This window comes from Squalius cephalus (assembly GCF_949319135.1).
Source record: "Squalius cephalus genome assembly, chromosome: 9".
NCBI classification, from domain to species: Eukaryota; Metazoa; Chordata; class Actinopteri; order Cypriniformes; family Leuciscidae; genus Squalius; species Squalius cephalus.
In genome coordinates, this window is record NC_137130.1 from 23812126 (window position 1) to 23831014 (window position 18889).

At 38.1% G+C, this 18889-nt stretch overlaps 1 protein-coding gene across 1 annotated transcript in view; it reads left to right on the forward strand.

Moving 5' to 3' along the window:
- Positions 1-18889, forward strand: part of bmpr2b (bone morphogenetic protein receptor, type II b (serine/threonine kinase)) — a 75979-nt gene that overhangs the window by 49402 nt on the left and 7688 nt on the right. The window contains exons 4-10 of the mRNA XM_079880536.1: positions 8341-8451; positions 8530-8621; positions 8772-9002; positions 13430-13544; positions 17297-17457; positions 17618-17765; positions 18518-18654. Of these exons, the coding sequence (XP_079736662.1) occupies positions 8341-8451; positions 8530-8621; positions 8772-9002; positions 13430-13544; positions 17297-17457; positions 17618-17765; positions 18518-18654 (995 nt within the window). The remainder of the gene's footprint in view (positions 1-8340; positions 8452-8529; positions 8622-8771; positions 9003-13429; positions 13545-17296; positions 17458-17617; positions 17766-18517; positions 18655-18889) is intronic.

The window sequence follows — 18889 nt, forward strand, 5'->3', positions numbered from 1 at the left end:
ATAGATTTAGTGTGAAGAATTATTTACTTTGTAAATTATTACACCAGTGGTTCTCAACCAAATCCCTCTATTGTCCACAAAAATATTAAAAGGCCCCATGACACCAGTTCATGATTTACTGAATAACGATTAAGGGAAAGGATGTTTGAAATATTTTGTACTCACAATTTCTACCTCATATAGCAAGTGGGCTAAAGTCGTCATGAAATCAAAATTGACACCATTCACTTTGTTAGTGCACATTAATAGTATTGTGGTGAACAATTAACCCATGCAAGTTAATACACAGAGAACAAATGTTTGTCGTGATAATCTTTAATGAAAATCTGCTTCTCCTTTGGAATGGCGTTCCCTCTCTGATGGCGTCAGTTTGACGGCTTGGGTTGAATATCGTTAACCACTCCCATCCAACCGTCAGTCTATTATGAACGAGAGATGGAGAGGAGGTGCGCTGAAGTAAAACCCTGCACTCTATTCAATATCCCGTTTCACTTGGGAATAAGCCACAACACTGAAGTCAGTTGCAACTTCCGGTTCACACAGACTTTAAACTGTTGCGTCATGTAATGACATTGGACATGATGTGAAACATTAATTTCCCTGTCCATTCGAACCACAGTTGATTTCTGCTTTCTGTGATTTAATGCAAGATTTATCAGCTTTAAGAGAATCGATTGTTGATAGCTAAAAGAAAAAAAGCACATTTGTAGGATGCTCTTGTTTACTGAATACAGGTGTTTATTTGTGTTTTTTCTCACAGATATTTCCTTGCAATCCATTGTAGATCTTCTTTTGTATATTGTGGTCAATGCTTTTACTCTTTCAATCTCTGCAAAACAGACATGCAGAGTCTCTGCAATGTATTTGTCATCTGCTGTCGTCATATTGCTCTATGAAATCTGTCCCGTTTTTTTTTTTGCTGTGCAAGAGCTCCTACTGATATTTTGTCTCTTTTGTCATTTCCCTCTCCCTCTCTCAATTTTCGTGCTTTATTGCTATGACAAATCACCAGGCCCATACGAAATCCTTTTTTTCTTTCCCATATTTTCTGCATTGATTTTGAGGAAAATGTGGAATGGATTTGGTATAATGTGTTAAACTGAACTAACATGCGAGCGGCACGGCACTGTGTAGATGCGGTACTATGCCTTTATTGATTTGTGAAAGCAAAGCACATATAAATTAGCCATGATGTTTAATAAATAATGATTCAAGAGGCAAGGGATGTGTACAACTTTGTGAATGGCATTCCAATTGAGTGGAAGTCTTTGGGCACAGATAGCTTGGAACAATTTATTGAGCTGCAATCCCTATGGAGAAAATTAATAGGGGAAAATTCTTCTGGACTGCTGATAAAGTGGGCAGTCACTGTTGGGGAAAGTTACTTTTAAAAGTAATGCATTACAATATTGGGTTACTTCCTAAAAAGTAACTAATTGCGTTACTTTTTTATGCAAAGCAATGTGTTGTTACTTTTGCGTTACATTTAAGTTACTTTTTCTCACCTGGGCTGGACTTGCTTTTTGTTTTTTTAATAACAAACAAAAGTTATATTTTTGGCTAATGTAAAGGCTCTTTCACACCAAAAGTGAAACGAATAAGCCTCAAGGTGAAGGAAATTTGCTGAAAAACCTTTCAGCTGTTCTGCCATTCTGGATTGAATTTGAAAAAAGTTCAACACTCTTTCTTCAGCAATGTAACGCAAAAGTAGCAAATGAAATATTTATCAAAAGTATTTGAAAAAGTAACTCCGATATTTTGTTGTATATTTAAAAGTAATGCGTTACTTTACTAATTACTTGAAAAAAGTAATCTGATTACTTAACTCGTGTTACTTGTAATGCATTACCCTCAAGACTGGTCACTGTTGTGCTTTTAATGCAGTTACAGATAATAATGGGGCAGAATGTCTAGAAGCTCTGCTCTGAGCTGTGCCATTGAGCTGATATCCAGCAGTGTGTCTGTGTACGAGTGTGCCTGTAAGAATTAAATTCCACAACAGTATGTGCCAAAAACGCTGTAGTTGTGCTTGTGCTCGCCAGATTGAGTCCATCATTTTATTGTGCTGATGAGCTGTCTGCCAGCGGAGCTGTGAGCGAACAAGCATCTGCTCTTTTCCCTTAATTAATTTATTCATTAGCTTTGTCTCTTTTAACCTTAACCTTTACACAGTGAATGGCAAGAGTATTTTGAGAACCGAGAATGAGTTAGCTTGATGAAAATGTATTTGAATAATAGTGCAGGTAAATAGTCAATTAAGATATAGTGCAACTAGAGCTGTCACAATAATAGAGATTTCGCTACACTATTATCGTGGCCAAAAGAATATATAATGCTATCTTTAAAGCAACACCAAAGATTATTTTGTACCTTAAAATAATGTTTCCAAAATCGTTTCAGTGGTTCATCAACTCGTAACAGGGTGAACGGCACTTCTGCATGCTCTGCGACCCCTCTATTAGCTATAACCGCACTATAATGCAAGTTTGCCAGATCAGGTAGCGGATCTGTAGTTCGAATGAGACATAAGAAACTACAAATTTGACTTGTTTTACAGCAAGCTTTACAATAGCAAAAAATAGCAAGCAATGTCATTATTTAGTTTTTCTTCGTTTCTGATGTCGCAATATATCATACTTTCATAAAATCATACAACATGCTCTACCTTGTCTGTGGACATCATTATTTTCAAAGCTGGTGCTGGATAAACAAATAGCGTGCGTGCGATGGTAGGCTGCGGTAGGCTAAATTATTTACGACAGCGGTAATGGACAATTCCGCTTCCAACCTGTAGGGGGACCGAAGAGGAAAAGTGCTTTTGCTTTAACACTCTTTTAGTATTTTTCTCTTTTTTGGCCAATTAATCACACTCAAAAAAAAAAATGAGTGTGTCAGGAGGCAGAGAGAAGTGCACAAAGTGTACAAAAATAATGTGCTGTTGATTGGCACTTGCTGCAAATCTTGTTTGCCTTGCATGTAATTTTTATCCTATGTTTTTTCATATTTGTTTGCTTGATCAGTGTCTTAATGGGGGTTGGTTCATTTTCTGTTGTAAGGTGTAAGGAACTTTTGAAATAACTGAAATATTTTGGTGTAATGATATGTAACTGTAATGTTGTTGACAAAGCTTCATAGCTTCAAAAATGTCTAATTTGTTTTAAATAATTGACTGGAAAATAATTATTAGACCGTTTGTCAGCCAATCAGAATCAAGCATTCAACAACCCTGTGGTGATATAAATTTATTTTATTAAATCGTAGCCTTTCCTCTTTGGTTTTATTTAGATTAACCGTGCAGCCCTAACAACAATATGAGTGCAATTTGTACAACAAGACCTCCCAAATCATAGATCAAAAATCATTTTTTGTAGCATTCATGTGAATTTTTTTTTTTTTTTTTTTGCCAGTCTCTGAAAAGCCTGTTTGTTTGTGTGTGTGTGTGTTGCTATGTGCTTGCTATTACCTTTTTTTGGTTGTTCTTAATGCAAGGTGTCAGAAAGCCCCACCTTCATGAAAGTTGCCATCTGTAGACATGTCTTGGATCTGAAGTTAATAGTGGTTAAAGGCAGATTTCAGCCAAGTTGTGTTTTTCTGGAACAAGAATGTATGAATGTAGTTTGTCAGGTTCCCCCACTCCCTTCCCCTCCATCCTACACTGAAAGCTGAATGTAGGCCAGAGAATTCCCTTTGAGTGGCTTTCGTTGTCCTTGCTGGTGGGGGGATTCAGGTAGTGATGTTGAGTCCTGTTGATGTAATGGCAGCATGAAAGTCTGCTTGCTCATGAATGATTCCTATTAGAGTCTCCCTGGTGTCTCTGAGTCGGTAGTCTTTGAAATTCTCCCACATGGGCTTTGTATGATGAATTGGATGCATATCTAAGATGTGACTTGCCTGTCTGTTGGAAAATACGCTGTGTGGTACCCATAATCACAACACAATCACAATTCATCATTCCAGTGCTTTCATACAATCGGTTTTCCAGGTGTCTCACATGAGTCTGATTTAAAGTATTTTTCCCTCTCTCTTTTGAATTTTAATGTAAGAATTTTGTTTTGCTCTTTGCACAAACTGGTCATGATGTACTTCTGTATAAGAAAACCATTACATGTATAGTTCAACCAAAAAATGAAAATTCTGTCATAATTTACTCACCCTCATCAAACCTGTATGACTTTCATTCATCTTCGAAATGCAAATGAAGACACTTTTAATATTCTCTCATAATCTCTAATGTGTGTGCATGAATTGAAAGTTCACGTAACCAAAAATTGATGCTTTAAAAAGTTCATAAAAATAAAATATAGAAAAAGTAATCTATATGAAGCGAGCGGTTTAATCCAAGTCTTCTGAAGAGACATGATCAAAAACAGTTGTGTCAAGCAACTGTGTGTGTGTGTGTTCAGCAGAAGAAAGAAAGTCATACAAGTTTGGATGGAATGACATGAGTAAATGATGAATCCCTTTCAAATCTCCATGACAATTGTGTTATTTTTGTTTCCTATTAAAACAGAAAGGTGAGACAATAGAGCTTGTGAGGTTGTTAAAAAAAAAAGTCTCAAGTTACATCACAGCCATGGGGGGAGGGACATTCTCACTCTAGATAGCATTTGATTGGACAGAAATCTGTATAGTGCAGGATGAGTCATCAGTATTTTTTGTCAATGTTAAGGAATATATTAACATAGATGGTTTCAAATTTAACATTGGTTTAACTTTAAAAAAAAACATAAGTAACCCGGTTGCCTTAATTTTAAGAGTTGATACAATGAGGAGATTGGTTTAATCATCAGAAACTCAAAATATGATGTTATCTGAACCACATTAACTATCTAAGTTGATCTGACAAAAAAAAAAACATAAACATTTTTTACAGTGGACTAAAAACCACAATGTTAATTTCATATGGTTTAGTGTTTTTCCTCTGTGTGCTTTTAACCTATAACTTTAAAAGCATATCTAAGTGCTGTCTCTTTAATCTCATACAGCACTCCCACAAATAGAAAAGAGAAAGCGAGGAAAGGCGAAAATTTAGGCAAGTCAGACTTTATTGCAGGAAGGTTGTGACTGCACACTGTTGCCAGGCATCATGAGTGGGAGTCGGTGAAATCACAGAAGAGTTCTGGTTACCCAGGGAAACTGCATCTGTCCTGATGATCGTCTCTAAGAATGTGAAGGACAGAAGATCGTATCCGTGTGTGAAGTGAGGACAAACACGAAGCTACAGAGAGAAACAAAAAACACAGAAAAAAAGTATTTTAATGTGTCTCCACGAAGGTCTTCTTTTGTAGCACATAATATGACAAAAGAATAGTTTTATTTGTGATCAAATACTTGCAGTCCTGGTGAGCATAACAAACTTCTTTCAAAAACATCAAGAAATCTTATTTAGCTTAAAACTTTGGCCGGTAGTATATGAAAATATGGATACGTGAGAAGGAAGGAGAGCTCTCATAATAGACGGAGGGCTGGAGGGAGACATGCAGGAAGTACAACAGGATTGTTGGTATAGTCTGGAAGAGGGAGGGACACTCAGACATTCTGCCTCCGAGCTAAATGCCGACGGCTCCAAGACGTGTAAACAGTGTCTATGTATGCATGAGAATGAGAGAGCGTTTTTTATGTCTATACCTATAAATGCCTGCGTTTTATCCTCTGAGCGTTACACGAGGGTGGCTATATATGAGTGTGTGTGAGAGATCACTTTCCAGAAGCCAAAACCAGCATGCAGACTGACGCACTGCTGTGGTTTAAATCTCATATTTATTGATCTGTCTTGAGAAACCCAAACCATTCTGAGCCATGCTGTTCTAGCTGCTGCAGTGGGCCTGGGAGGGTCCAGCTCAAAAAACATGGCCAGAAGTGAGGATTTGCATGCTTGTTGATGTATTTGTTTTTTGTTGTCCCATATATCCGCATTCATTGCGTTGAAGATAAACACAGCTAAATTCCACATTTCCTGCTGTATTCTGCATGCATCAATCCTCAAATTTATTCAAATATGTATGCAGGCACAACATTTTAAGCTCAATTCAATCTGAAGTTCCATTTAATCATCAGCATTTGTGTGGTCGGGTTTGTTTTAAAGAGACTGTCCTGCCATTTTAAGTGTTTGTTCTCTTTCTCTCGGCTTGAAACTGAAGTCCATAGCTGTGGTTTTATCATTCCCACTCATCTTTCTCTCTCTTTAGCTCTTTTGTGTGTGAGAGAGGCTTTCTTGCCTCGAAGCTCTCACTCTTGTATGCAAGGACATGTCTGTGTCTGAAGCCGAGTGAGAAAATGGAGAAAGTGAGAAGAATCAAAAGCTAAAGAAAACTAGTGCTGGGTTTAATTGGATTTTGGGCGGCAGGAGTCTGTATGGCTCACGTACATGACTGACCAGAACATTTTCAGACTTCACGTTTCTACCTGATTTTATTTTTTTATTTTTGGGGTTTAAACAGAAGTTAGTAGAATTTAGTTTTGGTGGGTGGACTGTTAGTGTTTAACAAAACTGGTGGACAGATTTTTATGTGTTCAGGATTTACCAAATCGCATTGTAAGAGCAGATCTTCATGAAGTTACTGCACATTGTTCCTGGACCGGAAGGATTAAAGGAATGTTTTGGATTAAATGCATATTAAATGAGTTTTATGACCGGGATAAACATTACACACTAAAAGTATAGTCACTTGACCAAAGTATACACTACCATTCGAATGTTTGGGTTCAGTATGATTTTTATAATTTTTTTTATTATTAATAATAATTGATTATTATTTATTCATCAAAGATTCCTGAAAAACATGTATCACAGTTTCCACATAAATATCTTTGATAATAATAAAAATGTTTCTTGAGCAGTAAATAAGCATATTAGAATGAATTCTGAAGGATCATGTGACCGTAATGATGCTGAAAATTCAGCTTTAGGCTACATCACAGGAATAAATTACATTTTAAAATATATTAAAATATAAAATCGTTATTTTGAATTGTAATCTTTTTTTTTTACAATATTACACTTTTCACTGTAGTTTTGATCAAATAAATGCAATTTTGGTGAGCAGGAGAGACTTTATTCAAAGCGTTTAAAAACCTTACCAACCCCAAACTATTGAACAATAGTGTGTGTTACTGTATGTGAATACTAGTGTCTAATAAAGTTGCTTATTAACCTTGTCAGTACAAAACGCAAGTAATAGTTCAAAGAACACACAAACATATGAGTATGAAACATTTCTGCTTATAAAACCTCTGGAATGTCTTGCCCCATTGACTTCAATTATAAGTTCATTACTGCACAGTATATCATTTTGGTTCGTTTTTACGAAAGTATTTTCAGAGTTAAAGGGATAGTTCACTTTGAAATTAAATTTTGGTATGTTTTAGCTTACCTGAAGGGCATCCAAGATGTAGGTGTCTTTTTTTCCGCAGTAGTTTCAATTTTGATATTTTTAGGTCAAACCGTTCTTGTCTGACAGTCATATCATGCAGGTCTATGGTCACGGTCTCAAAGAGCATGCACAGAGTCCAAATTAAACAATTCCCCATCGTCCAAATTAAACAATTCCCCATCGTAAGTACACATTGATGGCCTAAGACACGAAACGAGCGGTTTGTGTGAGAAAACGAACAGTATTTATATCGTTTTTACCTCTTATAACACAACCACGTCCAAGTGATCTGAGGGCGCGGGCGCTTCCTGCTGTGTGACGTGTACGCAGACTGGTGCATAGATATATATACACTAGACGCCGCATTAAAGACATTCGTTCCAATGAACTAACGTAGCCAAGGCGACATCTAGTGTATATATCTATGCACCAGTCTGCGCACACGACACACAGCAGGAAGCGCCCGCGCCCTCAGATCACAAGAGGTAAAAACGATATAAATACTGTTCATTTTCTCACACAAACCGCTCGTTTCGTGTCTTAGGCCATCAATGTGTACTTACGATGGGGAATTGTTTAATTTGGACGATGGGGAATTGTTTAATTTGGACGATGGGGAATTGTTTAATTTGGACTCTGTGCATGCTCTTTGAGACCGTGACCATAGACCTGCATGATATGACTGTCAGACAAGAACGGTTTGACCTAAAAATATCAAAATTGAAACTACTGCGGAAAAAAAGACACCTACATCTTGGATGCCCTTCAGGTAAGCTAAAACATACCAAAATTTAATTTCAAAGTGAACTATCCCTTTAAATTGACAGTGTGTTGATTCATTTTTCAACTTGCCATTTCAAATCCAGGTGTTTCAGACATAAATACACTAAATATGAGCTTAAATGCAAATAACATTTGAAGGTCTAACGTACCTCTCTTTCTTCTGGTCTCTTCTCTCTTCCTCCAGAAGATCAACAGCCTTTACACAGAGATGAGGCCATCTTCATCGCCCTCGCGTCTGTCTCCATAGTAGCGGTCCTGATTGTGGCGCTGTTCTTCGGCTATCGCATGATGATGGGTGAGATTCAGTCCTCGGTGTTATGATTTGCTGTTTGCAAATGAAGGTCACGTAATAATGTTACTGTGTTTGTTACAGGCGAGTGTAAACAGGGCCTGCACAATATGGACATGATAGAGGCCGCACCATCAGAACCGTCTCTGGATTTAGACAGTTTAAAACTCCTCGAAGTGAGTTTAGCTCTTCAAACTGCCATCACATATGTGCAGAAATTATCATATGTTGATTTTGAATTGCATTCTAATGAGCCTGAACCATCTGTATTTGTTTATCATGTAGCATCTGCTACAATTCACACCTGAATAATTTTTTTCTTGCAGTTGATTGGTCGAGGGCGCTATGGCTCTGTCTACAAAGGATCGCTTGATGAACGCCCGGTTGCTGTTAAAGTTTTTACCTATGCCAACCGGCAAAACTTTGTGAATGAGCGCTCCATCTACCGAATCCCTCTTCTGGAGCATGAGAACATTGCTCGTTTTATCGTTGGCGATGAGCGTCTCACGGCAGATGGGCGGATGGAGTACCTGCTGGTCATGGAGTACTACCCTCATGTGAGTATTGATCTAGTTCAAGCCCTCATTCTCTCATCCTTAAAGTTGTTTGTGACACGGCTCTGGTGCCTGGCTGCCCTGCTTGGTGTAGTTTTCCACATTTTACCTTCATCTGTCCTTTATTCCTCATCTCCTTGTTTCATTGGTCTCTCCTGACTATTTCTGTCAAAGTCGGGAGTGGAATCGAATGTCCTGCCGCTATCTGGCTAGATATTTTTATCCATGATTCAGATGCATTTCCAGCAGGCAGCATGAGAAGGGTGACTCGGATGTCGGCTTTGTGTTTTAGCCGTCCCTGTGCCTGTTTGTTTGTCTTTCTCTCTCTCTATGACTTGCTCCTATTATTTTCTTTCATTTTTTCTGTATCCATCTGCCATTACCGTCAGATAAAGGTGTTTTCTCTCCTAATCTAAACAGTTTTGCCACTTTTGTGTGCAGTATTTCAGCACAAATGTCTCTGTTTTATTGTTTCCACTTTATATTAATTGTCTTTAATAACTATGTACTAACATTTAAGTTAATAATTTCATACAATGCATTTATTGTGTACATGGTACATACATATTTTTACATTGTACTTATATTTAAAAAATAGCTGCATGTTATTACAGCTGTAATTTATTTCTGTTATTACATCATAATTACACTGTTGACCATTCCCTTACCCCTTAACCCACCCTTAAACCTACCCATACCACCAAACCTGTCCCTAAACTTACCCGTATCCCACCTCAATACAAGCAAAAGTGATATTACACAATAAGTATTTTGTGAACTCAGATAGACCGGCGCTTGTGCTGCAGATAAACAGGCAAAAAGCACTTGCCGTTCATCTCTAATATTAAGCATTTTATGTACTGATTCAATTTATATTTAGTCTTTTCCCTCTAAAATGTTTGTTTTTAGTGGCAATAAAACTGATTCAGTGTGTATAACATGGAGTATCATCAGTGAATGTCATTCATAAACATTACTAGGCAACCAGTAGTGGGAACGCCCACTAGCGACTTTGCCATGTCGCCAGTGGTTGGTGGTAGTGTTAACGCAGCTTAAGTTTCCACTCTCTTTCAATCTTAATTAAAATCTAAAAGTTGGAAAGTTTGAGTCAGAATAGTTTGCGAGAGTATGAGTATAAACAAAACAGGGCTGTAAAAGTGGACTAGTGCATAGACTAATTTTCTTGTTCAGTGTGATGTTTAATGTCCGCAACAAGATCTGTATTCCCATTTAGCTACTTGTTAGCAACCACCATTTTCAAGACGCGTAAAATCTTAAAACAAAAACACAAGTGGGGTATTACTGATATATTTTATGTTTACTTTAGAGTAAAGTATAAAAGTTGCTTGAGCTTGAGCTCAACATAGACAACAAAAGCATTAAAAAGAAAAACACTGACTTCAGGACGATGGAACCGAAAGTGCAAAAATGCTAACTTATTTTTGAGTTTTAGGACTCATTCCCGCAGCACTCTACATGTATACCAATGTATTTAAATGTCATTGACTCTTTTTTTTAACAAAAACATGCCTCCTTTCTTTGTAAAGTAGGCTTTTTATAGCTTATAGATTCTGACACAATTAATATCACCTGCGAAAAGCAGAGAGTAAACTGAATTTTACTTAGAAGAGATTTTCTGTAAATTTGTATTGATCACAGAAGCAGTTATTTATCAAACGACAAAAAGATGATGCGGAACATTGTTATAACTGTGTATATATTATCACTCAAGTGCACTTTCAGCTTTTTTAATAGTCAATATGGGTGTCTGAATTGCACTGGTGAAGTGATGCTTTACATTCCCAGTAAAGTACGCCAGATTGCAGTAGTTTAAATTTCACTCAGCACAAATTCTTTGGGCATGTTTGTGCTGTTATCCGATTTGCATAATTCCTTTAATCAGGTGCTAAAACAATGCAAGACAGCACATGCCAATAAACAGCACTATCAACAGGCTCAGTTCATTCTTAGTCATCCCCCCTTCAGCTTTCAGAACTCGCACAATAAAACCCCAGATTCTGTGCAAGGTGTTTTCCTGTACATTCCTGTTTGACATGTTATAACTCGCAATTTTGTCTGCGAGTCGCCTCTTCTACCCGCCTGGGCCTTTTGAATGGCAGTGAGGAATGAGACACACCTTTATTGTGTCTGGCTTCAGACAGACAGCACTCTTTGAGACAGTGCTGTGTTTCCTCTTGTCCTGTTTCACTTCTAATCTATGAATTATATAATGAACTCACACTATAGCCTAGAGCCCAAGTACAGGAAAAACCCTTGTAGGTGAATGTTCACTTCATATTTAGACATGAGTTTAAGGTTCCCTTTAGGCTGATTCTAAGGGTGTGTTCTCAAACTTGGCATGTTTGGTTAGATTAAAATGAACCCCGGCGCGATTGCTCTGTTAGTGCTTTTCATTTGAATAAGTGTGAACGCTGCCAAACAAGCGGATCGAGACCGCTGAAAAGATGGGTCTCAGTCCGCTTCCAAACCAACTCTTGTGCCATTCGAATGAAATATGAACGCAACACGGAACAAAGACATGTAAACGAACCAAAAACAGGAAGATGAGGCAGGCATTTTCATTTGTGTGTGTGACGGAAGGATTCCTGCCTCTGTTTTGACTCCTTCACACATTTTATAAGCTCTTCTCAGCTGGCCAAAAAACCATCATATGTAGGCTACGCACATACAACAAGCGCATTTATCCCAGCACCCAGTGTTGTTTTGGATGTGTTTGGTATGTTCCGTCATGAAATATATGTCATAAAAGCCAACCAATCAGGTTGTGAACATATCCCTATGCCTTTAAGTTCGGTATCTAGGTTCGATTTTAAAATGCCAATGTGTAAGCTAAGCGGACCCAGGACTAAATGTTTTTCTTTGTTTTTGTTTTTTTGGGTCCGGACCAAAGGAACCAAGCGAACCGAACTACCGAAGTGCGAACACACCCTAAAAACTCTTTGGGTTAATCCTTATATGCTGTACCTTTTGAACTCGGCAACTGTAAAACAAATTACTATATCTGTGTTGTTTCACACTCAATATTTTTTATTAAAACATCATTTTATACATTGTCGCAAATGAACTGGATGGAAATAAAAAGCTAAAGTAAGCCACTGTTTAGTGAGTGATTGAGAGTTGCATGAGGTTGTCAAGTTTTACAAGTTTTACCGTGAGACAAACCAACTTATAGGTAATTCACAGAATTAATCCAACCCATTGCTAAATATTTGTGCTCTTGTTTTCCTACCAAAAACTGGCTTTAGTTAGTTTAGCTAAACGGATATTACAAAAGAACTTGTGTTGTCCAAATTCTAAATTCCTAGGCAGCCCAGAATGCATTGTAAGAGACTCTGTGAAAAAAAATCCTGCAATAGAGAGAAATGTCAGTTTAAATTATTCAGCGTTGGAAAGTATGAATAGAAACATTTAGAAGAGTGTCATAGAGTCCTGCCTTTTTCTTAGCAATATACTAAGATCTTCAATGAAATCAATTATGAGTCGAGTCTTCTATGAGTTGCACATTTTTGCAGTTTTGTGTGGCACATAATGCCTGAAAAGCACTCCAAATCATCACTTATCATCGCCAGTGTCCGAGGATAACATCATTTTCCCTGTCGCTATGGTAACAAGATGATTCAGGCAGGGCTTAAGGGAAAGTGATTGGCTTTTATGGCTCTGATGTACTCTTACAGGTAGATAATCATTCTTCTACCCAGAGCGCCCTGCAGTCTGTTTGTTTTCTCTTGTACCCCTCCATCCTAGATGATGGGTCAAAGATCTCTTGATCTGCTGTAATCGTCATTTTTACACAATTGTCAGCCGTATTTTTTTTGTCACATTTCAAAAGCTTGTCATCTGCAAAGTGACCTAACAATTCAATGTTATATGCAGAATGCCACAGGTTTTGAATTTGGTCTTAGTTTGACAGTATATTTCTACAACCCGCATAATTACATCTGCCTCTCTACAGCAGCTCGTGTGTACTGCATGTTCAAATGCTTCCTGTTGAACTAATCAAATCTAATCTACAGTGTTATTTAATAGTTTAGTTTGGAAAAGATTCTCTGTTATGTTTGTTGACTAGTTTTAATTGCGTTGCTTAAATACCCCAGAGGCAGTGATTAGTTGCAGGCGGCTTTACATTACAACTTTGTTGAAGCTCCAATTCATTATTCAAGAGCTTCATATCTGCTCTACAGAGATTTGAAATGCTGATGTAAAAGCAATGCTGACTTCTGTGGAAAAGAAGCAACATTGTTGTTGTAGAGCAGTGTTAAAAGCGCAGTTCTTATTTTCTGCAACCGAAGAGTTCCTGCTATAACCATCATCATCACGCCCATGTTCTTTTACAACTCTTTTAGTGGCGTGTTTCAGGAGTTACAGCTTGTGTGTGTGCTAGTTTAACTGTATTGTGACTGTTTTTGTAGGGCTCTCTGTGTCGGTACCTGAGTCTGCACACATTGGACTGGGTGAGCTGCTGTCGTCTGTCACATTCGCTCACGAGAGGACTGGCCTACCTACACACTGAGCTCCTGAGAGGAGGTGAGGCTCACCTCTACACACATCCTTCACTCAACCACTTCTTCATTTTCCACCACCTTGCAGTATACAGTATCTTGCTGCCCATATAAAGGAATGAAGCCTTAGTGCTATAAACCACTTAATATTTGTGTTTGAAGGTGAAGTGTGTTGTTTTTTTTAAATAATTTTATAGTGAAATAAGATATTTAAAAAGATGTAGGGCAGACCTTGACTGCACATCAATTTCATTCAGCAAGGGTGCATTAAATTGATCAGACGTGACTGTAAAGACATTTATAATGCTACATAAGAGACCCGTTTCAAATAAATGCTGCTCTTTTGAACATTTTATTCATCAAAGAATCCAAGAAATGAAGTAAATTCACCTCTAATGATGTGAGGGTATAACAACCATCTGACCCCGATTGATTTCACATCTTCATGCGCTAGTGTGGAAGTATCTGGAAAAAAATTTTTGTTCGTTGTTTTTTTACGAAATTAATACTTTAATTCAGCAAGGACACATTATATTGATCGAAAGGAACGACATTTATAATATTACAAAAAATTATATTTATAATAAATGTTGTTCTTTACGACTATTCATCAAAGAATCCAGAAAAAAAAATGTATCACAGTTTTCAGAAAATATTAAACAGCACAACTGTTTTCAACATTGTTTCTTGATAATCAAATCAGCATATTAGAATGATTTCTGAAGGATCATATGCCACTCAATACTGGAGTAATGATGCTGACAATTATTCAGGTTTCACATTACAGGAATAAATACATTTCATTAGAAAACAAGTTATTTTAAACTGTAATATTTCACAATATTACTGTTTTAATGTATTTTTGATTAAATAAATGCAGCCTGGGTGAGTATAAGAGACTTTAAAACATTTTAAAATAAAATATAATGATAAAAAGGTGGGTTTAGGCTAAGAATTGATGTCTCATTCACCACAGGTGTGATAGGCATATAATTTAGTCTCACAGGAGAAATAAATCATAATGTGACCCCTTTTCCATTTTGTACCAGCTTGCAATACGAATAAATGAACGTGTCATCTGACCACTAGGAGACTTTGAAGAAAGATCATACATTCATCGCTATTTAAAATTCTGTTAAAAAAAAAAAAAACGTTTGATGTCCGAGTTCAAATCTTCAAATAAGAAAGTAGTTATCTTTCATTTTCAGTGTTAACAGACTTCACCATGAGTTTGATTGGCATAGCATTTAGCAGAAGTCTCGTTGGAGATATAAATCATAACATGACCCGGAGGCGCAGATGTGTTCATATAATATATGACAAGCATTTTAATAGAGTCGTGTAGAATAAAAATTGAGGTTGAATACAGTCTTGGTCAAGGTGAATGTTCTGTTGTCCTCGTTTTCTGTATGTGCTGCTGTTGAGTTTGTGAGATTCTGTATTTAAACTACTTTCGTCAATAAATGGTTCTTGAGTTCTGTTGACACAACACTCTTAAAGTGCAAGTTTGCTGATTTTTAACCCAATTTGTATTGTTACAATGTCGTAGTGTATGTAAATGAACAATGTTTATTACCTGGACAGAGAAGTTCATATTTATTTGTCAGCAATAGTTTGTGAAAAGTAAAGATTATACCTCTGCTTTTTTTGTATCCCTGCCCAGAGACAGTCAGATCATCAGAAGGTTATTAACAGAACGGTTATTCTAAGAGTAGGTTTATCACTGTAAATTATTCCGTACTTTATAGTAAAAATGCAACTACTGTCTTCCCTGACAGCGTTTTGATTCAGGCAGACCTGACAGAATGGCAGTTTCTTTCAGTTTTTCCCCTCTGTTTGGCATAAAACACAGTGTTCGTAGTCATCCAGTTTGAAATGTTGACTAAACATTGAGGTTTTTCAGATTTTCTGTTGCAGTGTTTTCTCTGTATTTATGATTCTTTGCAGCCTTTAGCCACTGCCTACAACGTGCTCCTTCACTGAAAACTAACTGGAAAGTAACTCACTCCCGCCAAATGTTAACTCTTTGAATTCTTATACCCGGGAAAAATACTAGTCGACACCATTATAACTAAAAGTTTGCTAAGAAGTATTTCCTACTGAACCAAGACTCTGTTGTCTCTGGTAAGTGTATCCATAGTAGAGTGGCGGAAGTGGCATTGGATGGCAACGTGCCCAGTGCATTATGGGTTTTCCTACCTATTTGGCAAAAGGGGAAAAAAAGAATCTGTGTTTTTCCTCTAGTCAGGTAGCACAGATTTAAAAAAAAAAAATCTACTGCATACTGCATAGGCAGTCAAGTTTTATTGAAAGCCCGTTTTGCTAGCAGTGAAGAACCCCTTTAATGCCGTAGCCCAGCAGGAATGTGTGTCTAACCACATGGGTTAAAAAAAGCTACGAGAATCCACCCAAAGACCATCGGCGGGCCAGTGGACTGCGTCAAATAGAGGTTGCCTTCTATAATCTGCACATCTGGGTCAGACAGAATGTTTTCTGTAACGTGAATCAGACACTATTCATTTTTCATGACTCTTCAACAGAATGACAGCGTGTAGTTCATAATGCTGAGCGCGTACACATTGGAGCTTCACAGCTGGAAGAAATATTTTATGCAGATGGACAGTTTGATAATATGCCAGTTACCCAAAACATTGTCTTAAATGAAAGAGAGGCTCAGGGTTTTTAATGAGGCAATACAACTACATGCTTAATTGAGTCTTTGGCTCTTCCAATGATCCTTGAGGTAAGACACAGCACATGTTTTACTAATAGATATCACAATACTTTGCCCAGTACATTAAGACAGTTGTTTGCTTAAAAAAAAATGGTTTTGACTGTAGTGTCTTGCCTTAAAGGGCCAGAACGCGGTGCAAAAGAGATAACACTTGGCTAGTTTGTGCGTCACGCTCCTCGTGTTTCTCTGGGTGCTGGAGCGTTGCCAGAGATCTACAGACAATCTGCAGCTCATCAGATCTCAAGTTAATTTCCCTCTCTGTCTCTGGTCCTGCCCTCATTACGAACTGATCTCAGAGCAGCCGTCCACCAGCTTCCTGCGCCTGTCGTCATTACGAGCTGATCTCGGTACAGCCGCGGTTCAGATTGCTCTGCCACTGCCCTCATTACTGGCTGAACTTTAGAGCCAGACAGCCAGCATGTGGAGGGGAGGGGGGAGGGGGGGGGGGGGGGGGGGATGACTGGGAGAGAGGGCATTCATTCTGAAACTATTACTCACATCATGTGCTTCTGTCAGCGCCCTCTGCTGGTTCTGTTGTGCAAGTGGTTTGTCAGGACTCCACAAAAACAATAGGGTTTCTTTTGACCCTGTGGACTGATTTATTTAATTTGTCTAAAAATAGCGTATACATACGTATACGTTCAAAAATTTGGAGTTGGTAAGATTTTTAAAACAAGTCTCACCAAGGTTTCATAATTACAGTTTAAAATAACTGTTTATTTTGTATTTGAATATATTTTAAAATGTAATTTATTCCTGTGATGCAAAGCTGAATTTTCAGCATCATTACTCCAGTCTTCAGTGTCACATGATCCTTTAGAAATCATTCTAATATGCTGATTTGATGCTCAAGAAACATATTATTAGATATATTCTAGAAAATATTTGCGCTTATTTGATGAACAGAAAGTTCAAAAGAAAAGCATTTATTTGAAATAGAAATCTTTCCTAACAATTTCCTACTGTCACTTTTGATGAATTGAATGCATCCTTGCTGAATACAAATATTAATTTTCTTTACTTTTTCTTCAATTTCTTCACAGATATATATAAACCTGCCGTGTCACACCGGGATCTAAACAGCCGCAATGTTCTGGTGAAGAATGATGGCACGAGTGTGATTAGCGATTTTGGTCTGTCCATGAAACTGACAGGGAATCGCCTCGTACGGCCCGGTGAAGAGGAAAACGCCGCCATCAGTGAGGTCAGCACATAAGCGCTCACTTAACTGGAACATTATAACAAACCTGAAGCTGCTGAAATTTAGGCCATGTTGGTATTCACCTGAGAATGTCCAGAACTGCTGATCCAGACCCAACATGAGAGCACCTTTCCCCTCACACCTGCTCTGTTCTGCTGTCTAGGTGGGCACCATCCGCTACATGGCGCCGGAAGTGCTGGAGGGAGCTGTGAACCTCAGGGACTGCGAGTCGGCTTTGAAACAGGTGGACATGTATGCCATCGGCCTCATCTACTGGGAGACCTTCATGAGGTGCACTGATCTTTTTCCAGGTGAGGACTGCAACTGTGTACGAACAACAGCGAGCATGTAGAGATAGTATACCTCTGGCTAAGCAGAACTAACTGTAGCATGTAACTTAAGATAGTTTCAGTGTCTTATCGTGTCTCCATGTTATAAGAAGGATAATCCACAGCTAAGTGAGCATTAAATGATTGTAATGCACGACAAGGAGGCAAAGAACCACCCAACATGAAGTGCCTCCATCCAACTTTTTGTTGCACAAAATGATTGCAGTCCTCACAAAGAGAGTTATGGATTATGCATAATGCTCACAGCTGGAAGTCCGACTGTAATTGTCTTTATGTTTTTTATTGAAAGAGAATTTGCTTCAACAGCAGTGCTTTGAAGATTGTAGCTGCGGTACTTTAGGGTATGGGATGAATTTCGATGTAACTTCCCCTAAGAGAGTGTAACAGCATGCTAAAATCCTCGCAGAGAAGTTGTTTCTTAGTTCACTCGCTATAAAAAAATATGGACTAAAAAAAAAATCAACTGGTTGGTGGACATCATGTTGACTATCTTCACTCATTTTGAGCCTTAACTATTAAACACCACATCACCATTTACATCTTTAACCACTAGGCTACACCATTAGGATGTAACAAAGCCTCTGTTGTATCCTGCTCATTATGTTAATGGGTTATGAGTGTGCCACATCTCATAAGAGTATTTATTAGTAATACTAGTGAGTGTAAGCATGTGGAGGTCTCTTGACTGACTGACTTTTCTTTTTGTTTTGAAGGGGAGGCAGTGCCAGAATACCAGATGGCCTTCCAGGCCGAAGCGGGGAACCACCCTTCCTTTGAGGACATGCAGGTGCTGGTGTCCAGAGAGAAACAGAGGCCGAAGTTCCCAGAAGCCTGGAAGGAGAACAGTCTGGTGAGCCACTGAGACAATCTCATTCTGTTCTTGTCACAGGAAGTGGTCAGATTATTGCTACAACTTCAGCTGAGGATCTTTTCCAGCCCTATATCCACTTCAGTTGACTCAGTTCCTGAATTATGTCTTGTTGAAAGTTATCAAATCAAATGAAAGTGGAAAGCGTGGAGCACCATGAAAACACCATTAAGTCCAAGCCAATTATTGCTGGTTGCTGCTGGTCCATGCTGTTCAC